The sequence below is a fragment of the Tamandua tetradactyla genome, chromosome 9 (genome assembly GCF_023851605.1).
Source record: "Tamandua tetradactyla isolate mTamTet1 chromosome 9, mTamTet1.pri, whole genome shotgun sequence".
Classification (NCBI taxonomy): Eukaryota; Metazoa; Chordata; class Mammalia; order Pilosa; family Myrmecophagidae; genus Tamandua; species Tamandua tetradactyla.
In genome coordinates, this window is record NC_135335.1 from 20,153,356 (window position 1) to 20,177,862 (window position 24,507).

The 24,507-nt window shown below is 47.5% G+C and overlaps 1 protein-coding gene across 3 annotated transcripts; it reads left to right on the forward strand.

Moving 5' to 3' along the window:
- The first annotated feature begins 545 nt into the window (after positions 1–545).
- SLC43A3 (solute carrier family 43 member 3) lies at positions 546–24,450 on the forward strand. 3 transcript variants are annotated; one of them, XM_077116228.1, is made up of 13 exons: positions 546–657; positions 969–1,367; positions 1,735–1,864; positions 3,335–3,381; positions 6,073–6,149; positions 6,374–6,466; positions 9,131–9,270; positions 11,947–12,044; positions 13,802–13,969; positions 14,196–14,315; positions 20,763–20,949; positions 21,606–21,729; positions 23,503–24,450. In XM_077116228.1, exons 2-13 carry the CDS (start codon positions 1,142–1,144, stop codon positions 23,605–23,607), a joined length of 1,515 nt encoding a protein of 504 aa, XP_076972343.1. In that variant the 5' UTR covers positions 546–657; positions 969–1,141; the 3' UTR covers positions 23,608–24,450. The 3 variants fall into 3 exon arrangements, with proteins under 3 accessions (XP_076972343.1, XP_076972344.1, XP_076972345.1); XM_077116229.1 differs by having other exon boundaries at positions 609–652; XM_077116230.1 differs by lacking the exon at positions 546–657 and having other exon boundaries at positions 1,363–1,474.
- The last annotated feature ends 57 nt before the right edge of the window (positions 24,451–24,507 follow it).

Below are 24,507 nucleotides of genomic sequence, written 5' to 3' on the forward strand. Positions count from 1 at the left end.
GGTTCCTTGGGGGTGAGAATGCAGGGCATCTCTTCAAGGGATGCGCCTTTCAAACCGCTTCTTGGCTTTCTCATTCGGTGGTTGGGATTGTCTTTTGGCAGCGCTGGGAGCATGAGGGTTGAGCTGGTGGACCTAAGGGTGGGTGGGTGGGAGGACTACGTTTTGCGCCCACCCAAGCGGTCAAGGTAAGCAAGCGCGTGGAATGGGGAGTGTGTGCGCCCGCGCGCCTGCATGTGGCTGGCTTGTCTGCGCGTGGCGTCTGCTGAGAGTTTGCGGATCTCTCCGGGAGACTGCATGCGCGTGTGAAAGTATCAGAGCCAAGGCAAAGGACAGGCAGGGAAACCGGGAGGGTGAGCGTGAATCGGGGGACATGAAGAACTACTTCGGGAGTTAGAGCGAGAGAAGAAAAAACAAAAAACAAAAAAACAGAAAAAAACAAGACCCAAACTCAGACCGAGCGCGCGAGACCGAGAGCGAGGGAGAAGAAGGAAGTGAGGCAGAGTGAAGGGGAGGGGTGGGGGCCCGAGCCCGCCAGACCTGTCCCGGCCCCTTCCGGGCGGGCGGAGGCGAGGAGGGACCTGGGAGGGGCTGCCAGTGGCGCGAACCTGAACCTGAAGTGGCTGGGGCGAGAGCGGCAGCCGGCGAGGAGCGGGTCCGGTAGGACGCGGGGGCGCCGAGGGTCGCGGGGCCTTGGAGCTGGTAGGGGGGCTATCGCGGCCAGAACCCCCGGGGTGTTTCTGTGGGAAGTGCCCTTGTGTGTGTGTGTGTGTGTGTGTGTGTGTGTGTGTGTGTGTTGGGTGAGTGGGTGGGGTCGTGGGGACAGCCTCTGCGTGCTTTCCCAGAAGCTGATGGGTTCAGGACGTGCGTGGGGAGGCCCGGGCGTGGGTGCCCTAAGTACCACGCTCTAGTTGGGAAACTTCTGGGGACTCAGCTGTCTGGGTGGTGACCAGCCATGTGGCCTTGGACAGGTTGATGAAACCTCCTGCCCAGGCCGGAGACAGCCAGGATTCGGAAGGCTACGGGACCGGAGCAGCCCTTGCCAAGGAATTTTCCAAACTGCGTCAACGCCGAGACCTCGCAGCCCCTGTGCTCAGCCCAGGGGCCCACAAGCGGGACTGAGGGATCCACTGCGCCTCAGGTCATGGCCGGCCAGGGCCTGTGCTTCCACCTGGCCACGCTGCTGACCGGGCTGCTGGAGTGCCTTGGCTTTGCCGGCGTCCTTTTTGGCTGGGCTTCTCTGGTGTTTGTCTTCAAAACAGAGCGCTATTTCGAGGAGCTGTGTGAGCCGAGTGTGGGGCTGACTCACAATGCCACGGGGCTGACGCGCAATGCCACGGGGCTGACGGGCAATGCCACCAGGCAGCCTGGTAAGGGCAAGGATGAGAAGCTTCTAGACAAGCTGAGTCTGGTTCCCAGGCTGTGGGAAGCGAAAGAAAGAACGTGACCCCCCTCTTTGCCCTGCTGGCCCTCTAGGGTGAGAGGCAGGGAGGGTCAGCCCCAGACTTGGTCTGGGAACTGCCTGGGGAGGCAGGCCCAGATCCCATGGGGATGGATAGGGAGACTCATGTTTTAACTCAGCTTAAGGGAGAACTTTCCTCTGGGCAAGCTCTCCAAGATGGAAGAAGCTGCCCTGTAGGGGAGTCTGGACTGGATACCCACCTGGTGGGAAGGCTGGCTAACTGGGAAGTTGGTCGGTGCACACTGGGCTTCTGAGAACCCTCTTTCTCTCCTCAGACTGCAAAGTTCAGGATGAGAGGTTCTCTCTCATCTTTACCTTGGCATCCTTCACGATCAACTTCATGACATTCCCCAGCGGCTACATCTTTGACCGTTTTAAGACCACCGTGACCCGCCTCATAGCCATGTGAGTCCCAAAGGCCCAGCCTGGGCAAGGGATGGGTGAGAGGACTCCTTCCAGAAGCTTAGAGGGAGACCCAGGGCGGGCAACTGGGCAGCCCTGGTGACTCCTGCACCCAAAGCTCCCTCACATGGGAGAGGCTCAGCAGCTTGGTTAGGAACAGCCCCTCGTGTGGACTCTGTCTCTTGGGGCCACCCACTCCCTGCCCCCTCTCACCACCACCTCTCCTTCCTGCTCTTCACCTCCTTCCCTGTTCTAGAAGAATGTGTTTCCTGTATGATATGCTGAACTGAGCAGAAGTCCCGACCTCCATCCTGCGAGGGTTGGCCTGGGACAGAGTTACGAAATTGGCAAAACCTAAAATTACCACCCTGCCTTCACTTGGGGGGTCCTTGTACTTATGGCCTGCAAGTCCTCACTTTCAGGCTGCGTCTTCATCCAGTTCATTCCCTGTCACTCCCCAAGGGCTTAGCAGTTTAAGTTTTCTGGGTGTCTCCAATGGGGGGAATTTGAGGTCAGTGTTTCCCACACAGAGGCATCTCACTCAGGCTGTGCTCCTGCATCTTAATCTTTGGGCTCCACTTGCCAAGGTGCATCAAGAAGCAGCAGCTTGCTGGAGGCTGATAAGACCCAGAGCAGGTGCCCCCTGAGAGGCATGTGAGAGCTTAGGTGTTAGAGAGAGGGGCAAAAGGCCTGGCTGGACAGGGAGTAGCCTGTGCGTAGAGTCACTCTTTAAGCGTTTGGGGACATCATGACTTTGTTTTTTCTCAGTCTCTCTTGGTCTTTGGCCTGCTCTCTCCTCCTTTTGCCTCCCTGTGCCCCCTTCCTCTTCTCCAGCCTTTCTGTGTGAGGGCACTACATGTATTACCCCATGCCTCACCAGCCCCTCAAACCGCTGAGGGCTCCCTGTAACCTTGGGGTGTGGTCCTGAAATCAAAGCATCCTGGAACTTTAGACTTGGGCTCTAGATCAGTCATTTTATAGAAAACCACTGAGGCCCAGAGAGGGACAGCTCCTTGCCCAAGTTCATGTAGCCAGGAGGAAGTAGAACTCAAGCTTTTGATTTGCAGACCAGGCATTAGCCCCCTTCTCCAAGGGCACCACTTTAGGCCTGTTTGGGACTTCCAAGAGGGAAGGTCTTGGCTCCACCGGGTCTGCCTCCAGCTAAGCCCCGCAGGACCTCCTACACCCGTCACTGTCCTCAGCTGAGTTTACTGCTCAGGCCTTCCCAGCCTCCCTGGCCTTGGACCTCGGGTTGGGCAAAATTCCACCAGTCTCTGAGGTCAGGACCACATCTCAGTCCCAGTGGGGCTTTCTCACCTGGTACTGAGTTTGGGGCACAAGAGGCATCAAAGCCCATAGAACTCCCTGGCTGCAAATGCAGGAGGCAGCTCCCAAATTCGGAGCTTGGGCAGGCAGAATGCTTTGTTTTCTCCTTCCTTGACAACATCCTGCTCCTCTCATTCTGTGTTTCAGTGTTCTCTACACCAGCGCAACACTCATTATAGCGTTCACCTCTGCAGGTAATTGTGCTGTCAGGGGCGGGAGGGTGGCATCGGGATGGGAGCTCTGGGGCATCTGGTGGCTGAGGCGGGCTTAGGAACTTCTGGGAAGAACACAGTGACCCCCATGGCTAGCCACAGACTTGAAGCTGGAGACAATTTTGAGACGTATTGAGTTATTGCTGCTCTGGGAAAACAGTTTAGTCTATTGAGAAATGTGAAAAACAAGAACTTTGGAGGGACATTATTCTAGTTTGCTAGCTGCCAGAATGCAACACACCAGAAACACAACAGATTGGCTTTTAATAAAAGGGGATTTATTTAGTTAACATTTAGTTCTTCAGAGGAAAGGCAGCTAACTTTCCACTGAGGTTCTTTCTTATGTGGAAGGCACAGGGTGATCTCTGCTGGCCTTCTCTCCAGGCCTCTGGGTTCCAACAACTTTCCCCGGGGTGATTCCTTTCTGCATCTCCAAAGGCCTGGGCTGAGCTGTGAGTGCTGAGATGAAGAATGCTGAGCTGCTTGGGCTGTGCTACATTGAGCCCTGTCATTTAAGCACCAGCCAATAAAATCAAATGTTCATTGCAGCAGACATAATCAGCAAAAGATTAGGTTCACATGCCATCGGCTCCTGTCCATAGCAATATAACTAGGCACCTTCACCTGGCCAAGTTGACACCTGCATCTAACTACCACAGACATCTTCAGATAATAGAATTTATTCAAAAGATTACTTCTCTTCCCCTTGTATCTGTTAAAATGTTCTTTTATGAATGGAATAAGGATATGAATGAAAGCTGCTTTGAAAACCTCCTTGCTTAGCAGGGTAAACGTTGACAAACCTATTGCAGCCAGAGGTTTTGTTTTCAAATTTTACTGGTCTGTAACATCCCACAGTCTGGGAATTACAGTCCTGTTCACCCCTCCTTCCTCCACCATGTGGAGGAGAAAACAGAGGCCAGAGAGGGTGGCCTTGCACAAACTTGCGCCAGGCTGCAGAACCAGTTAGTGGAAAGTGCAACTGGGGGAGGGGGGCAAGTCTCTTTCCTAACCTCTAGATTAGGCTGGCTGCAGGGTACCTTCCAGTAGTACCCTGCAGTGTCAGGTTACGCGGTTCAGTTTTGGGGTCAGCAATTGAAAGTACAGAACTCTAGTGTACTTGTGGGACTTAGCCTATAGGACGGCGGCTTGGAATCGTCTCCCCTTGTGCTCGGCAAACACTGACAGCGAGTGACCTTGACCAGACAGGTCTGAGGTAGTCTGGCAGCTCAAACCCATTAATGAAAGCCACTTTCCTTAAGCAAGCTTCATGCTTTTCAAATGGCTGGAAGTGGAGGTGGTTGCTGGGTGTGTTTCACTCGACAGTTTTGAATCATTTGAGCCATAATCCCCCACCTTTCTCCATAAAAGAGGGCTTTTTGTTTTTTGGAAAGAGCCTTGAGGCCACAATGACCCTATTTTGGAAGGAACCCTGGCCAACCTTGAGTGCCTTAGGGAGCGTTGTACATTTTCTAAAGATAGAAATTGACTTGCAAACAGTGTGAATGCTCTAAAATTAGCAGTTTATGGGGCTTCTCAGTTATAGAACCGTAGTTACTTAAGAGGACGTGTGAGCGAGGGATATACAGCTGCCAAGTTGACAAACCTTGAATCACCTGGTGGAAAAGTTATCCTCTTTCTATTTCCCTTTCAGTCCTGATTTCATGAAAGAAAGTCTGGATTTGGGGCTAGTTTGACTTTAACACGGCTTGGGAATGGCAAGTCTCAGGGTCTGAACTTTCTAAGGACAACTGTATCCACTTAGTGTTTAGTAACACTGTTTTCCTTTCATTGTTTGTATTTCTATGGTGATTTTCCATTCATGACCAAGCAACACAAGTATTTCCCATTTACAGTAGTGATACAAAGTTTCCTTTAAAGATGGATTTCATTTGGCTGAAAGTGAGTCAAATTAAAGAAGAAAGTTCAATAAGTAATGGGGTGTGGCCAAAATTTTGACAGCAGTGGGTGGTTTGGAAAAAACTAATGACTCAAGGGCTTTCCCAGCCCTGACGCCTTAGCTATTTCTGCTACCACCGAACATTTATGGGATTTAGTGTAGTGATTTGTTTGCATGGCAGGCTTTTCAAGGGTAAGGAGCATGTTACATTCTGTCCTGCATTTCTAGGAAGTGCTCAAAGTTGATTGAAAAAAGGGAAGGCAATGTATGGTCATCTTATCATTCCATTCTCATGGCAACCTCATGAGGTATGGCCAGCCGAGACGGTTGTCCCCATTGAACAGATGAGATGACTGAGTCACAGAGTCAGAAGCCAGCTTCTAGGTCCTGAGCTTGGGGGCTGCGCCTGGGTGTGTCCCCGAGTCCAGGGTTCTCTCCCCTCGACGTCAGGGGTGAATAAGAGGGGCTGCTTGTTGTGCAGCCCGGCCTGCCGTGGGCTGAAGACCCTCTGTGTTGGGGGAGAAGGTGTCTCAGGAGACCTCGCAGGACATTGGGGGGCCTTGGCCCATACCTCAAGACCCCTGAAGGAGATGAGAAGCCTGGCTAGAAGTGTGGCCCTGACCCTCGGGTTGTGGGGGATTTGGAGCAGGTGGGAGCCAAGGCTTCCTGGAGGAAAGGGAGTGCTTGAGTTTGGGGTTCCATGCTTGGATGACACTTGTGACACACCAATCTCCTGGCCACCCCTACCCCACCCCTGTCTTTGATCATTCCAGACACAGCTGTGCTTCTCTTCCTGGCCATGCCCATGCTTAGTGTGGGAGGAATCCTGTTTTTGATCACCAACCTGCAGGTAGGGGCCCGTCCTTATGGGGCAGGGGAGAGGGGAGAGTGGAGGGAGGGAGAAGCCCTTTGCTATGACTGACTTTCTCAGATGGGACTGGCCCGAACCTGGGTGGGAACTTTTGGGGTAGAGGATGGGTTTGGGTGCAATGAAGACCTGACACAAGCTGGATGCTCAAGAAATAATTGTTTCGTGAGTAAGTCAGTCATTCAGCCTGGTTGTGTATTCTCCAGATTGGGAACCTCTTCGGCAAACACCGATTCACCATCATCACCCTGTACAACGGGGCGTTTGACTCTTCCTCTGCAGTTTTCCTTATCATTAAGGTAAAAAAGAGCAGTCGTCAGCATTTGCTGAGCACTTATTGATGCTGGGCGCTTGTATTATGAGCTTTACACGTGTTCTCTCCATCAGCTCTCTAAGGAGGTGTGGTGGTTTGGAGCTGCCCAGACCCCAGGAAAAAAACCACGTTCTTAAATTTAACCCATTCCTGTGGGTGTGAACCCATTGTAAGTAGGCCTTTTTGATGAGGTTGCTTCGGTTAAGGTGTGACCCAACTCCGTCAGGATGAGTCTGAATTCTATTCCTGGAATGAAATTCAGACAGAGAGAAAGCCAGGGGAATCAAGAAGCTGAAGGTCAAGGGAAGTTGGAAGAGAAGGGAGAGGCCAGGAGAAAAACCATATGCATTACCGTGTGACAGAGAAACCTAGAACCAAGCATCACCGGCAGCCAGCCCCAGAATGCCAGTCTTCACGAAGAGAGCATCATCTTGACCTTTGTCTGGGCTTCTAGCCTCAAAACCGAGAGCTTGTCAGTGCCCATTGCTTAAGTCAGCCTATTGCATGGTATTTGCTTGAGTGGAAAGAAAACTAAACAAATAGGTACTATTTTATTTCCATTTTGCAGATGAGACCTCTGAATCTCAGAGAGGATAAGATGCTTTGCTAGGAGATCTTGCAGCTAGTAAACTTGATACTTGAACTTGAACCCAGGCCTGTCTGTTCTATACCCTGAACTGGTGACCATTAAACTCCTTCTTCACACTTACCTAGGATTGGGGTGGAGATTGAGGGAGGACATGGCTTTCAGTGGACCTTCCCTCTCTGGGCAGAGGCTGAGCACGCCTAGGAATGGGGTGGTTGCTGCCATGAGCTTTTGTTTGGACACGGAGGTGGGAGGTAGTGTGAATAGGGTAGCAGGAGCAGACACAGAGGCCTCTCTAGCTCTCCTAAGAACCGATGTTGGGAAACGGGGGGATGGCCTGTGACCAGGGCTGTTGGTGGCTTTCCCAATAGACATTCTACTTTCTTCATTGCTAACAGCGAGCATGCTTTTAGTTTCCTTGCTGCTAAAGCAAATATCATGCAATAGGTTGGCTTAAACAACAGGGATTTTTTGGCTTATGGTTTTGAGGCTGAGAGAAGTCCAAATCAAGGCCTTATCAAGGCAATACTTTTTCTTGAAGACTGGCACTCTGGAGCTGGCTGTTGGTGACCCTTGGCCCTGGGCCATAGTTGCTTCCCCTGGCCTCTCCCTTCTCTTCTGGGTTCTGTCAAACTTCAGCCTCTTGGTTCCCCTGGCTTTCTCTCTCTCTGTGTCTGAATTTCCTACTGTTTCATAAAGGACCCCAGGAATAGGATTAAAGACCCATTCTGATTAGGCTGGGCCATACCTCCATTGAAGTAACCTCATCAAAAGGTCTTACAGAAATGGACTAAGTTTAAGGACATGTTTTTCTGGGGTACACTGGTTCAAACCACCACACATGTAGTGATGTGCCCAGCCCAAGGGGTAAATCCTTATTGATCTAAGCCAACTGTGGCACTCCCTCTCCCCCTTGCCAATGATAGGTAGAGGTAAGCATATGGTCGATTCCTTGTTAATGATGTGAAGGTGGTATATACCAGAGGACTTCAAAAGACACTTCCCTCCCTGATGGAAGGTGAGAGCAGAGCAATACAAAATCCCTCCCCCTGTGTCCTCCTTCCTGCACTCCTTTTTTTAAAGACTGGGGAGAGTGTGATAGCTGGAGCTGTGGTAGCTATCTTGTGATTATGAGGCAACAAGCCAGAGGATAAAAGCCACATACACTGAAGATGGCTGAGTTAAGAAATAAAAACATGAAGGTTCTTGACACCCTAAGCTGCCCAACCTGTAAGTCATTCCCCAGATCTGAGCCAAGTTTAATCCCCAGGAGTGCCCTGGCTTGGAGAGTCACCCAGAGACTGAGCCCTTGGGGCACTTACTCAGTATAAGAGAATCTTTCCAGACTCTTCCTCCTTCCCTGGGGTGTGCTTTCTCATTTCTCTTTTAGAGTTGGAAGGGAAAAGAGCACTGGAGCAGGAGCTGGATTCCTTATTTAATCTTGTTTACTTGCTCTGATTGGGCAATTTAAGTGTCTTTCTGGACCTCACTTTCATCCTCTGTAAAATGAAGAGGTTGAGTTAGATCAGTGGTTTTCAAACTGGGTTCTAAGGGATTCTCAGGGGTCCCTTGGATGTTCTGTGGGTCTCCAAGGGAAATGGGAGAGGATGACTGGGCAGCTGTCTAGTGGTCTGTTGGATGAGTTAAATTTTCGTATAAAATATGGTTTAAGCTAAAGGACTCTGCTCTTACTGAGAAAAAAAAAGTGCTCTGGGCTAGAAGATCTGAGGAGCCATGCTAAAAGCCTCTGCGAGGCTGTGGGAGTAGGTGATGTGATGACGGCACTGCTGCCGGGTGGGATCTGGGGTGAGGTGAGGGTGTGTGTGTGTGTTTGCATGCCAGGTGTCCTAAATCAGCTTCCGGGATAGTTAGCAAAAGCCTGTACTTGGAAACAGGGGTTCCAGTCTATACCTCTTGCACTGAAGTTGCCCAAGTGTATCTTAAAAAACTCTTTTCTCATTGTTTTTAAATTAGAGAGGTTGTAGGTTTCCAGAACAATCATGCACGAAGTATAGAGTTCCCAGATACCCCATACATACTGACTCTCCCCTCTTTTTTCTGCAGCTCCTGTATGAACAGCACATCAGTCTCAGGGCCTCCTTCGTCTTCATCTCTGTCTGCAGTGTCTGGCATGTTGGGCGTACTTTCCTCCTGATGCCCTATGGGCACATCCCCTACCCGCTGCCCCCTGACTACCGCTATGGGTAAGGACCGGGATCTGGTAATCGTGGGCAAAAGCCCCTCATCGGACCTGCGGTGGGAAGAAGGGAATGGGGCAGGCGTGTGTAGGGTTGGGTAGAGGAAACCCGTCACAGGTGAAGGAGACTGGATCAGGTGTGCATCAGTTAGCTAACACTGTGTAACAAACTACCCCCAAACTCGATGCCCTAAAATATTAAAGCATTTAATATTTCCCGTAAGTCTGTAGTTATGGTAGCTGGGTAGGCATCTTGATCAGGGCCCTTCTATGATCTTTTTTTTTTTTTTTTTAAAGGAAAGACAGAGAGAAGGAAGGAAGGATAGAAGGAAGGAAGGAAGGAAGAAAGGGAAACATCTTTAAACATTTTCTTGTTTTATTGTATTCTGTTTCTCCGTATTTGTTACATGGGCTGGGGCCGGGAATCGAACCGAGGTCCTCCGGCATAGCAGGCAAGCACTTTGCCCGCTGAGCCACCGCGGCCCGCCAAATAAATTGTCAATGGCTGAGAGATTCCAAACAGAGTCGAGAGGTTATTCTGGAGGTTATTCTTACGCATTAAATAGATATCTCCTTTTTAGTTAAGGTGTAATGGAGAGGCTGGAGGGAACTGCCTGAAAATGTAGAGTTGTTTTCTTTTTTTTTTAAAGGAAAGACAGAGAGAAGGAAGGAAGGATAGAAGGAAGGAAGAAAGGGAAACATCTTTTAAACATTTTCTTGTTTTATTGTATTTTGTTTTTGTTACATGGGCTGGGGCCGGGAATCGAACCGAGGTCCTCCGGCATAGCAGGCAAGCACTTTGCCCGCTGAGCCACCGCGGCCCCCCTTCTATGATCTTGATAGAGTTTGCTTATGCATCTTGAATCACCTGGTTGGTCAGCTAAGGGGTACCTGGTCTAGGATGCCCTCTCTCCCACGGGGTTTGTCTCTTAGTCATTTGGGGTGATGGGGCTGTCTAAATCGTCTGGCTGTCATCCTCGCAGGCTAGCTTGGACTGGTTTATATGGTGGTTTCAGGATTGGAAGGGAGAGTGCAGAGAGGCACAAGGTTTTGGCTTGGAATTGGCATATCACTTCTGTTGTGTTTCATTAGTCAAAGAAGTTCATGAGGCCAGCCCAGATTCAGGTGGTGGGAGACATAGTGGCCTGATGAGAAGAGCCTCAGAGCCCTATTGCAAAGGGTGGAGATACAGGGGCAGGTGATGGAATGCCACTGATTATTTTTTTATTTAACTTTTTAAATTGTATAATATACGTATATACCAAGCAAAGAAAGAAAAAAGCAACAATTTTCAAAGCATGCTTCAACAAGTAGTCACAGAAAAGATCCCAGAGTTTGTCATGGGCTGCCATTCCATCATCTCAAATTTTTCCTTCCAGCTGCTCCAGAACATTGGAGACTGGAAGGAATATATATATATTATATAGAATATATATATATAGAAGGAATATATATGTATATATTGTTACAATGACTTTCTTTTCTTTTTTGTGGAAAATAACATATATATAAAAAAAGTAATAAATTTCAAAGCACATTGCAACAAGTAGTTGTAGAACAGATTTCAGAGTTTGGTATGGGTTACATTTCCACAATTTGAGGTTTTTACTTCTAGCTGCTCTAAGATACTGGAAACTAAAAGAAATATCAATATAATGATTCAGCAGTCATACCCATTTGTTAAACCCTACCTTCTCTGTATAACTCCACATTCTCCCTTGTTCTTTCTCCCACTTTTTAAGGGTATTTGGGCTATGCCTATTCTAACTTTTTCATGTTAGAGGGGGCTGTCAATAATATTGATGGGGGATGGAACTAACTGATGTTCTGGAGAGGCTGGACCCATCTGGAGGTTGTAGGTTCCTGGAAAGTTGTACTAGTGCATGGACCCTTTGTAGAATCTCATATATTGCCGTAGGTGTTCTTTAGGATTGGCAGGAATGGTTTTGGTTGGGATTTGGCAAGTTATGATAGGTAGCAATGTCTAACTGAAGCTTGCATAAGAGTGACCTCCAGAGTAGCCTCTCGATTCTGTTTGAACTCTCTCAGCCACTGATACCTTATTAGTTACACTTCTTTTCTCCCCCTTGATCAGGATGGCATTGTCGATCCCATGGTGCCAGGGCCAGGTTCATCCCTGGGAGTCCTCTCCCATGCTGCCAGGGAGACTTTCAGCCCTTGGTGTCATGTCCCATGTAGGGGGGAGGATGCCACTGTTTTTGTAGTTGATCACACAAGGAGTAGAGGAAGAGAGTTCATTTGCTGTGCACCAGCGCTGTTCCCAACCCGAGGTGCTCTCTGACTTCATCCTTGCAGTCATCCTCTCAGGTAGATATCTCCATTTTCCAAATGAGAAAGACAAGGCTCAGAAAAGTTAAGTCTGAGCAGCGTTCTCACAGCCAGGGAGCTCTGTTCTATTTGTTCATGTTTCCACTGGTTCCAAAGTCTGCTGCACGTTAGAGTCCCTTGGCGATCTTTCAAAAATGTGGAATTTTGGCTCCCACTCCCGGAACTTATGATTTAGTTGGTCTGAGTGTGACCTGGACTTTGGGATCATTGAAAGCTTCCCAGGTGATGGAATTCTGGAACCACCGCACTGTTTTCTCCAGCCCGAACCTCAGGCTTGGCTTACGGTTCTTGGGCTGAATTGCGGGGTTGGGGTGGGGGCTTCTTGTTTCTCCAGCCTGTGCCCTGGGAATGGTCCTGGACAAGAGAAGAAGGAACCAGTGGAGACCAAGAAAATAGAGCAACAGTCACAGGAGCTCCTTTCATTGAAGGATGGTGAGCTCTGCCCATCAGCCCATCTCTGCTTCCACTCCTGGCCTTTTCCTGTGACTGGCCTGGCATCTCATCTCCAGAACTCCCTCAGGGCCTCAGAACCAGAAAAAGTCAGGCAGAGAAAGAGCTTTAAGGGTCCTTTTGTCAAACCCCCCACTGTGTAGAGGATCCAGAGGAGGGCAGGGCTTGCTGAGGTTTCTACAGAGTTTTTAGCAGAACTGGCAGCAAAACTAAGTTCCTGGGTGCACACTTTCTTTTCTCTGCCTCCTCTGTTTTCTTTCCCTCTTTTCTTTTTCTCACTTCATCATATCCCCCTGAAGTATGCCTTCCACTATTTGCCTTCCCTTTCCTCTTTCCCACTCCTCCCTGCGTGTCATTGCACTAAATCTGGCATACTTGTCCCATTTAGTCTCCTGTGTCTTCCCTCGCTCACTGTTCTATCTCCATCACTGCCTCCTTTCTCTCCCCTATGTGTTTTGGGTCTTTGCCTTCAAACACCACAAACCACTGCTGGCTAATTAAAGGAGAAGTCATGCTAGGACTCAAACACTGCCCCAAATCAAGGGAAAACTACCTTGCCAGGCCCTGGGAAGAGTAGAACAAGGATGCCTCTGGGATTGCCATTTAAAATCACGACCAGTCTACCACTTTAGGGAGAATGACCTCATTGGCTGGTCATGGATCTCGAGGTCCTGCTCCAGGGTGAGTGACAGAGCTTAGTTTACTCTCCCCTGTGGGCTGGGTAGAAGAGGGCAAGCAGATTTCTAGAGGAAACTTGGAGTGCTGTTACCAAAAGAAAGGCAGGGGGTGGGGAGGAGCCCAAAACAAGAACTGCCCATCCCAAATCCTCATCTCCCTTGATCTAACTTTCTCCTCTCCTTGTCTTTTCTTTTCACCATTCTGGCTGAGAAAGTATTAAGGGAAGACATGTCTTTGAGTCCAGGGTGGAAAAGGCAGATTGGATTTTGGTGGACAGGGTGGGTGTGGGGTGACGGTGACATGATAGTGAGAAGTAGCAGGCAGTTTGGAGAGCAAACAGATGAGTCCTGAGAGACATGGATAAAAGACAGACCCCGGACTGACCCGTTAAAAGACATGTACACTCTTACCCCCTGCTCTGGTTTGCTAGCTCCCGGAATACGATAGGTCAGAGTTAAAAAAATTCACCTTTTAAAAAGGGGGAATTTATTAAGTTGTTAGTTTACGGCTCTATGGCCTGGTAAATGTCTCAGTTAAAGCAAGTCTATAAAAACGTCCAAATTAAGGCACCCAAAAGAGGTTACCTTCACTCAAGAAAGGCCGATGAAATTCAGGGTTCCTCTCCCAACTGGAAAGACACACGGTGAACATGGCAACATCTGCTAACTTTCTTTCCAGACTTCTTATTTCATGAAGCTCCCCCAGGGGGGCGTTTTCTTTCTTCATCTCCAAAGGTCTCTGGCTGTGTGGGCTCTCAGCCTCGTGGCTCTCCTGTGGCTTTCTCATTTCTGTAGGCTCTGACTCTCTCCAAAATGCTTCCTCTTTTATAGGATTCCAGTAAACTAATCAAGACCCACCTGGCAAGCCCCATCCCCATGGAGATAATCTCATCAAGTTTCCAACCTACCATGCTAAATAAGGTTTAAAAGAAACAGCTGCTCCCAAAACATTGGATCAGGATTAAAACATGGCTCTTCTAGGGCACCTAATCTTTTCAAACCAGCACATACCCAATCCCACTTTTCCTTGTAATTCATGCCAGTTCTTCTTCTCCCCAACAGAGATGCCAGGAAAGCAGCTGGAAGCCGGCTCTTTCTGGAGGTATGCTTTCTCTCGGCGCTTTGCCTGGCACCTAGTATGGCTGTCTGTGATACAGCTGTGGCACTACCTCTTCATCGGCACTCTCAATTCTCTGCTTACCACCTTGGCCGGTGGGGACAGGAAACTAGGTATGTGATGGGGCTGACTCCCCCTCTGCATATCTGCTGGAGACTGAGTGTCTCCAGGGGCACCGGGAATGGGTACTGAGCCCCTCAGGACCATATGCTTTAGAGAGGGGTCTGGCTGTACGGGCGAAGGGACGGCCAGGGCAAGGGCAGGCTGGGAGAGTCCTCCCCTATAAGACAGCCCTAGTAATTTTGTTCCCATCACCCAACCCCTCTCTGCCTTCTGCAGTCAGCACCTACACGAATGCATTTGCTATCACTCAGTTTTTCGGAGTGTTATTTGCCCCCTGGAATGGTTTGCTTATGGACTGGCTTAAACAGAAGTACCAGAAGGAAGCAAGAAAGACAGGTGAGACCTGGGTCCCAGAGCATTTTCCTTTACCTCCATGCCCAGCTTCTTCTCTGTTACTCTTCTCAGTGCCAATGATGTGACAGTTGTAGTACCAGGTATAGGGTGGGGACTCAACAACAGACAAGCCAGATAGTCCATGGCAGGCAGTGGAGAAGACCAGCAATCAGGTTATTGCAATCATGGAATAAACCTTCAGGGACCTGTGAGGGCACAGAGAAGAACATGTACGCTGTTCTAGGTAAGGATGGTGTTGGCATCAGGGAAGGCTTCCAGGTGGAGGTGGCATCAAAGCTGAGACCTGGAGGATGGGTAAGATGAAGGGGAGGGGTCTGAGAAAAAGGAGCCAGGAATGCAGTGGGGCCATGTGATGAAGAAGAGAGCAAAACACTGAGGAATTGGAAAGGGGTTCAGGCTGGCCAAGGCACAGAGTGGCGGGAGTAGGGGTGGTAGAGAAGAGACTGGGGGTCAAGGGGCAAAGATGTGTCTGTCCATGCACCATGGCAACGTGTGTCTTTGATCCTTGGAGGAAAAGAGGGATGCTGAGATAGATATTTTAACTCGTGGGGATAGGAGAGTGGGGCCAAAAGTAGATAGCTATCACCATATAATTTCATCTGTATATGTATGTATATCAATCAGTGTATCTTTAACAAATACATCTTTTTTTACTTAAACATAACCATAAAAAATCATCACACTTAAAAAAGCCACAATGATTCCTTTTTTGTTTTTTTTTAAAATAATTTTCACTGAGAAATCTGTACCCACATACATTCCATACATGGTGTACAGCCAAAGGCTCACAATATCATCACATAGTTGTGTATTCGTCACCATGATCATTTTTTTTAGAACATTTGTATCGCTCCAGACAAAGAAACAAAAAGAAGAAAGAAAAGCGTACACATACCATACTCCTTACCCCTCCCTCTCATTGTACTTAGAGCAATTCCATCTACCCAATTTATTTTACCCTTTGTTCCCCCTATTGTTTTTTTATTATCCATACTTTTTCGCTCATCTGGATAAAAGGAGTATCAGACACAAAGTTTACACAATTACACAATCCCATTCTAAAAGTTACACCATAATGATTTCTTAATATCATGTGCTATATAGTCACTGCTCATATTTCCCCATTTGTTTCAAATCCGTCTCTTTCCAATACATACAAATATGTCTCTTTACAAATTAGCACCCACACACAGTCCACACAAAGTATTTGATCATGCGTTTCCTATCTTTTAAAATCTGTAACTGTGTCCCCCTTTTTTTCTTGACATCCATTTGTTGAAGAAACTGGGTCTACTGTCCCATCGAGTTTCCCACATTTTGGATTTGGCATCCTTTTGGTGTTCATGTGAAAAATATGTCTTTGGGTATTTCCCGCAAATGAGAAGTAAGATTGAGGGCCACAGAGACTCAGTTTATTATTATTATTATTGGGAGAAAATCATTCAGAGGTGGAGCTGTGGGCTTCCTAGGGTCTCCCATTATCAGATATCTCCCTGGTATCTGTTGTCTGTCTTTTTATGATGTTGGGATTGATCAGTGGGTTCAGGCAGTACCAGTCTGAGCCATTCGTTATAAAGTGTCCCGTCACCCGTATCCCTGATGATTTTAGCAGCCATTGATGCTCAGTGCCTAGACCCATTATTTCATTAGGGTTGCAAAATGGTGATTTTTTTTGCTATTTCTATCTTTCCTTTTGTATTTAATAGCTGGAATTCCCCCAGAGAGAAAAGACTCTTCCTCACTATTTTTTTTACCCTAAATCACAACTCAGACAGGAAAGACAGAACAAAGGCTTGATTTTCTTCTCTATTTACCAGTTTGCAGAATAATGAATTGGTGCCCTAGCAACCTCCAGTGGTGGCTACTAGCTGTTTCTTTTTGAAAGTCTCATTTTAAATATATTGGGTGTGTTCCGGTCCATTGCCAGCATGATTCTTTTAATATATATATAATAAATATATTAACTTTTAAAAATTGCATAATATGGCATATATACAAAATGAAGAAAGAAAAAAGCAACAGTTTTCAAAGCACTCTTCAGCAAGTAGTTACAGAACAGATCCCAGAGTTTGTCATGGGCTACCATACCATCCTCCCAGATTTTTCCTTCCAGCTGCTCCAGAACATAGGAGGCTGTGCATAACTCCACCATCACCTTTGATTTTTCTGTCCCACTCTTTAGGGGTATTGGGGCTATCCCCATTCTAACTTTTTCATATAGGAAGGGGCTGTCAATAATATGGGATAGGGGGATGAACCTAGCTGATATTCTGGAGAGGCTGGCCCCTCTGCATTTCAGGACTTGTCTAGTCCAGGGACCCATCTGGAGGTTGTAGGTTTCTGGAAAGTTACCCTAGCACATGGAACCTTTATAGAATCTTATATATGGCCCTAGGTGTTCTTTAGGATTGGCTGGAATGGTTTTGGCAAGTTAAGATAGGTAGTAATTTCTAACTGAAGCTTGCATAAGAGTGACCTCTAGAGCAGCCTCTTGTTTCTATCTGAACTCTCTCAGCCACTGATACTTCAATAGTTACACTTCTTTTCCCCCTTTTGGTCAGGATGACATTGCTGAACCGATGGTGCCAGGGCAGGACTCATCCCTAGGAGTCATCTCCCACACCGCCAGGGAGACTTTCACCCCTGGATATCATGTCCTTATAGGGGGAGGGCAATGATTTCATTTGCAGAGTTGGACTTAGAGAGAGTGAGGCCACATCTGAACAACAAAAAGAGGTCCTCTAGAAGTAACTCTTAGGCATACCTATAGGTAGGTTAAGCTTCTCTCCATACATAAACTTCACAAGAGTAAGCCTCAAGATCAAGGGCTTGGCCGATTGATTTGGGTGTCCCTAATGTTTGACACAGTATCAGAGGTTTCCCCAGTGGAAAGTTTAATAGCTCCATATTTTTTCTCCCATCCCTCAAGAGACTTTGCCAATACTTTCTGATTATCTGCCAGCATGATTCTTGATGCTCAAATTGTCCCATCTTTGGCCATTGGGAGCTGTGTCAATCTGGCCTTGTGTCCTTTTGATATCATCCCATTCGTTTAACATGTAATCTTTTCTTTCTAGCACAATAAGATGTTCAGGTTCACTTCTCTGGGGATATTTCCTGCCCCAGAGCTTAAATCAGCCATTTCTCCAAATAGCCTTACGTCCCTTCAATGGGAAATGATAGTTCGAGACTACAATCTGGATGCCAGGGTTTCTAACTGCTCTTGGGTTGTCATTACTTCTAGGGCTTGGATAGAGTTAAGTTACACATAATTTTTCGGAAGGGAAAAAGACATCAGGGATAGTTAGCATTGATTTTTTTTTCTTTTAAAAAAACCTTTTTATTGTAGTAGCATACATGCAACTCAAAAGTTCCCATTTTAACCACTTTCAAGTGGACAATTCAGTGGTATTAATTACATTCACAATACTGCATGACCATCACCTATATCTGTTATCCCAACTTTTCCATCACCTCAAATGGGAACTCTGCATTTGTTAAGCATTCACTCCCTGTTCTAGTTTGCTAGCTGCTGGAATGCAACACACCAGAGTCGGATTGGCTTTTAATAAAAGGGGATTTATTTTGTTAGTTCTTCAGAGGAAAGGCAGCTAACTTTCCACGGAGGTTCTTTCTTACGTGGGAAGGCACAGGGTGATCTCTGCTGGTCTTCTCTCCAGGCCTCTGGGTTCCAACAACTTTCCCCGGGGTGATTCCTTTCTGCATCTCCAAAGGCCTGGGCTGAGCTGCCAGTGCTGAGATGAGGAAGACTGAGCTGCTTGGGCTGTGCTACGTTGAGCTCTCTCATTTAAGCACCAGTCAATTAAATCAAACACCATTCATTGCAGCAGGCACGCCTCCTAGCTGACTGCAGATGTAATGAGCAGCAGATGAGGTTCATGTACCATTGGCTCATGTCCACAGCAACAGAACTAGGTGCCTTCACCTGGCCAAGTTGGCAACTGAATCTAACTGCCACACTCCCCATCCCTCCCTGCCCCCTGGTAACTTGTAACTACTTTCTGCCGCTATGAATTTGCTTATTCTAGGTATTTCATTTATGCAAGATCATACAATATTCATCTTTTAGTGTCTGGTTTATTTCATCCAACATGATGCTTTCAAGGTTTATTCATGTTATAGCATGTCTCAGAACTTCATTCCTTTTAAAATCGGAATAATACTCCATTGTGTGTATATGCCACATTTTGTTTATGCATTCATATGTTGATGGACCCTTGGGTTGTGTCCACCTTGTGGCTATTATGAATAATGCTGCTACCTATCTAGCTATGTGGTTACTGTGAAGAGATGGGCCTTTGTCTTTCAACCTGGGAAAATTGTGACGTATTTAAACAAAAACACCAAAACTACTCTTTTTTTCAAAACTACTCTTTGAAAAGCAGAGTTTTCCATCAAGTGGCTTTGGCTGGATTCCAAATAGCTTCTGTAGGACTGGAAAGGACACTTGGTATAAATGCCATTTGCAGACCTCACGTTTGTTTCTGCTCACTCCCTTGTCATTTTAACCAGCACAGTAAAAGTAGCATTGATATTTTAATTCAGACTTTACTTCCTTGATTTTACATGTGTATTTCTTTTCTTTTACTCTGAAAATATTCTGTCTTAATAATAGAGTATATATTGTAGTATACATATAGTAAAATAATATATGTAGCATGTGTATATTTATGTATTTATCATTCTATATTCATATACTATATATTTATACTTTATATATTACTAGTATCAACAATATCATTATTATTAATAACAATATGATTGCTGAATGCTGTTTTTCCTTCCTTCCTTCCCCCTCAGGGTATATCCTACAAGACATGTACAGTCAAATTACTGTTAAGAACCATCAATCTGATATAGAGTTATATTTATTGGTTTTATTTTATTTTGTTTCTGATTTCTGGGATTGCCTTGCTTCCTTTTTTTCCCCTATTATTTTTATTTAATTTTTTTCCTTCAATATTTGCATGCCAGTCGTTTACATTGTTCCAAAGCCAAAACCATGAAGCAAGATATATTCAAAAGAAGTTTGGCTTCCAGCTGTGTCCCTGCTCTCCTTTCCTTCTTTCTTTCTTTAGGTAACCATTTTTATTATTTTTGACATGAATATTATATATATATTTATATGTAGAATATTTTCAGAGTAAAAGAAAAGAAATACACATGTAAAAATCAAGGAAGTAAAGTCTGAATTAAAATATCAATGCTCCTTTTATTGTGTAAATATATATATATACCTTGTTTCCCTGTTTCTCAGATAAGAGGAAGCATACCGTGCACGTTGTTTTGCAACATTCTTTCTTTTTTATAGTTGAAAAAAATTTTTTTAATTTTGAAACAGTCACAGATACCACACGTTGCATTTCATTGTAATGTCTCTGCCATGTTTTTTTTTTTTTTGCAGCTTCATTCAGTGTTTTAACATAATTACATTACAATTAGATAGTATTGTGCTGTCCATTTTTGAGTTTTTGTATCTAGTTCTGTTGCACAGTCTGTAACCCTTTAGCTCCAATTACCCATTGTCTTACCCTGTTTCTAACTCCTGATGGTCTCTGTTACCAATGACATATTCCACGTTTATTCTCTAATGTCGGTTCACATCAGTGGGACCATACAGTATTTGTCCTTTAGTTTTTGGCTAGACTCACTCAGCATAATGTTCTCTAGGTCCATCCATGTTATTACATGCTTCATAAGTTTATTCTGTCTTAAAGCTGCATAATATTCCATCACATGTTCTTTTTGTGTAACTGTCTGTTCCAGAGGTTATTCTATAGCAAGGACCTCTGGTCATTCCTTTGAATTACCTGCCTAGCTTTTGCCTAGTTCCTGCCTAGACACCTGTCTAGTTGCTGCTGAGTTACCTGCCTAGTCCCTACCTAGTTACCTGCTAGTTCCTGCTGCACTACCTGCCTCGTTCTCCCTTTTGTGGCTGTAGCCCAGCTGATGCAGCAAAGCCTTTATGGTGGCTGTTTAAATAGTTTCCAGGGTTTTGCTATAACCAGTAACCTTGCTTGGGATGTCTGGCCACTATTTGCAGAACGGGTTGCTGAGGGCAGGAGCACATGCAGAACCTGTTAGGAGGTCATTGACTATTCCATGAGTGAGGTGACAGTGGCTTAAAACTAGGGTGAGTCAGCGGGGCTGGAGAGGAGAAGATGCCCTGGAAAGACATTTAGGAGGGCAGCGGTCAGCATCTGTTGATGGCTTGCAGATGCTCAGTGCCCCGGCCTTAGGAGGCATGTGGGAGAAAGAGAAAGAGGACTCAAGGCTGGTGTCCGGGTCTCTACAGTTAGCTGATTGGGCTCAGGGTGGCTCCCCACTTTTCCCCTTTCTTGCCCTCACCCCCTCCCTGCCTTCTATCATGCTCTCCTCCACCTAGCCCCTTCTCTCCCTCTGGACCAGGTTCTTCGGCTTCGATGGTGGCCCTTTCCTCGGTGGTGCCCTCCCTGTCCCTGACGTCCCTGCTGTGTCTGGGCTTCGCTGTCTGTGCCACGGTGCCTATTCTCCCCCTCCAGTATGTCACTTTCCTCCTGCAAGTGATCAGCCGCTCCTTCCTCTATGGGGGCAACGCTGCCTTCCTCACAATTGCGTAAGTGGGCCTGGAGGAGTGGTACGATTTGGTGGGGGGGGACACAGCGGGCCATGGAAGCATGGTGGAGTGAAAGATGTTGGGGCCTGGACGCGGTCGGAGGGCAGGGTTTTGGAGGCCAGTGTGGAGAAGGTGATACCTGGAGGGGGTGATGCCTGGAGGTGAAGGCTGGTGGGAGGGATGGACTGGTTCTGGACTCGAGCCTTGGCTTCCGCTGTTGCCTCCCATTACCTACCTGCTGAACTCCTATTTACCCTTCAAGGGCCCTATGTTACTTTATGTGTCAACTCTCCAGGGAAAGAGTTGGAGAGAAAATTTCATCCTTGCTTTTTTGCCCACGGGCATTCACTGCTGGCTTCCTTTGACAGTGTGCACACATTGCCTGGCATGCAACACCGTTTATGTGTCCCTCAGTTCCTTGGAGATCTCCCTGGGGGCACACGACCTCCTTGGTGTCCTGTAGTTCGAAACTCTCGGAAAGCTGGACGTGCTGTGGGGGTGGGGTGGGAGGGTGGGGGGGTGGGGTGGGGGGAAAGGCAGACCTGGGACAGGGGAGTTGGAGAGCAGGTGGCTGACAAAGGTCCCCCGAGGCCAGGCCCCTGCTTGGGGAGAGGGTTACCGCTGCTCAGCAGAGGCTGCCCTGCTTCTCTCCCCAGTTTCCCTTCAGAGCATTTTGGAAAGCTCTTTGGGCTGGTGATGGCCTTGTCAGCTTTTGTCTCCCTGCTCCAGTTCCCGATGTTTACCCTTATCAAGGGGCCGCTCCAGGATAACCCATTCTACGTAAGTACCATGTGGGGTGCGGGGTGCCAAGGACAACCAGCCTGGGGTGACTCCGAGGGGCCCCAGCAGGGGGCGCCCCAGCACCTGGCTGAGGGGTCTGATCCAGGGCCCTCCAGGAACAATTTTGCTTCTCAAACTGGGGTTCCCCGGAGCTCTCGCCTTGTCCTGGGGGAGTCAGTGAAGCCCACCGGATGTAACAGCGCAGCTGCCCAGGGAATCCAGGATTGCCCAGAGATTTGGGAAGTCCATGTTCTTTTTTGCGTGGAAACAGCTAGGCACTTTCTGGGGTAGAGTGCAAAACCCTCGCATGCTTCAAGTCAAAACTTAAGACTTCAAAGATGTTTCTTGCTTGCGGTGAGTGCTGCCGACTTTTGGACGCCCCCACAGGCTGCAGCACACCTTGGTTTCCCCAGCCGGCCGGAGAGGGGAGCTGGGTCCCTGCACCTCTGCCTCCCTGCTCAGCACACAGCCCTGGGAGCCAGGCTGAATTGGGCGGCTTTATTATTATTATTAATATTATTATTATTTTGCTAATGAAGAAACTGAGCCTCAAAGAGGAGACACAGCTTACTTTATAGTGCACAACTGAGCTTGAATTCGATACTCTGACCACTGCACAGCTCTGTTGGCCTCTTTTTTTTTTTAATAAAATTTTTTTTTTATCATCACAATTGATATATTTTTTTCTTTTTTGTGAACAATAACCCATATGCAAAAAAAAAGCAATAAATTTCAAGGCACAGCGCCAGCCATTAGCTGTAGAATAGATTTCAGAGTTTGGTATGGATTACAATTCCACAATTTTAGGTTTTTACTTTTAGCTGCTCCAAGTACACTGGAAGCTACAAGAAATATTGATATGATTCAGCAGTCGTACTCATTTGTTAAACCCTACCTTCTCTGTATAACTCCACCGTCACCTTTGCTCTTTCTCCCACTCTTTAGGGGTATTTGGGCTATGCCTATTCCATCTTTTTCGTGCTGGAAGGGGCTGTCTAAAATGTGGGATAGGGGGATGGAATTAGCTGATGTTCTGGAGAGGCTGGCCCCTCTACATTTTAGGACCTATCTGGTCCAGGGACCCATCTGGAGCATGAAGTTTTCTGGAAAGTTACCCTAGTGCATGGAACCTTTGTAGAATCTTTTATAATGCCCTAGGTGTTCTTTAGGGTTGGCTGGAATGGTTTTGGTTGGGGTTTGGCAGGTTATGATAGGTAGCAGCGTCTAACTGAAGCTTGCATAAGAGTGACCTCCAGGGTAGCCTCTCGACTCTATTTGAACTCCCTCAGCCACGGATACCTTATTTGTTATATTTCTTTTCCCCCTTCTGGTCAGGAAAGCATTGTCCATCCCACAAAAGTGCCAGGGCCAGGCTCATCCCTGGGAGTCATCTCCCAGGCTGTCGGCCTCATTTTAAAAGGATCAACAAAGGGTGGGAAAGAAGTTTTAAACTGCTCGCTGGTCGGGGAAGGGGCAAAAGTTAAAACCCAAGAATTACTTGCTTGTCATATCAGATGACCCGGCCCCGGGACCACCGCTCACTTTCCCCTTGGATGTGACCTTGACCGGTGCCCTCTCTGGGCTTCTGTTTCTTCACTGGGAAATGGGCACATTATCTTACGCTTCCCGGACTTCACTCCACGGGGCAGGATGAAAAGAACAGAAAGTTCTCCTTCCAGGACACCGGAAGGAAAACAGGCATCAGGCAGGTCCTGGGTCTGGAAATGAGATGGGCCGGGCGACGTCAGCTCACTGCTTTTCCTCTCCTTCCAGGTCAACGTGGTCCTGGTTCTCGCCACCCTGCTGACCCTCGTGCACCCCTTCCTGGTGTACCGGGAGTGCAGAGCCCAGAGAGAAAGCTCCTCCGCCGCCTCCTAGTTTGGAAGCCCTGCCTCTCCTGCACTGAGGATGGATGCTTCTCCTCCTCCTTCCGCAGCTTCCAGAACCCTTCGTGTCCAGAAAGACTTTGCCCACCAAATCTACCTTTCTCAAATAGCCGTCCGTTTTTCTTAGGAAAAAAAAAAAAAGACATTTTTTTAAAACTACCAGCTGATTAGAAACAATCGGCAAGAAAAGAATTCCCGTTGCTGAACTGGTTGATATCATACAGACCCCAAGCGGAGGCACGTGGAGGTTCTCCGGGGGGTTGGAGTAGGGGTGTCGTCCTGCACAAGACCTTGGCAGGCCCTTGGGGTAGGGGAAGGGAGGCGGTGGGGAGGGGGAGGGGCACGCTCCCTACTTGTTAAGCCTGAGGCCTGCGTGTGCCTGGGTCTTGCCCCATCAGAGAAACTTCCAGAGAAGAGCCTGGGGGGCTGTGACCACCCAGTGGGGGCAGGAGACACTGGCAGCAGCTCTCCCTCCAAGGCACACCTCGGCTGAAGAACTGGCAGTGGGCTTTGGGGGAGAAGAGGAAAAGACTGAGAGTCCCTGGGTCTGAGCCCCCAGATCTGCCACCACTGGCCACTGGCCACTGGGCTGACTCAGCTCCAGTCTGTGCATCGGTTTCCCCATCTGTAATAAGAGAAGGGTAGGCTTGAATTGGGGAGCTAACGCTGGAGGCGTTGAGAACAGTGACAGGAAGGATTTTGGAGGAAGCTTCTTTTGGGGGGATGTTTTCCTCTTCAAGGGGATGGTTATTTACTTGGGGCATTTAAAAAAAAAAAAAACATGTCTATGGGGAATAATTTTATAGAAAAATAAAGGTTCTCTGTCTTAGGGCAACTAGGCTTTGGACCTGGTGTGTGTGTGTGGGGGTTTCCGAGAAGCCCCTGTCTCCTG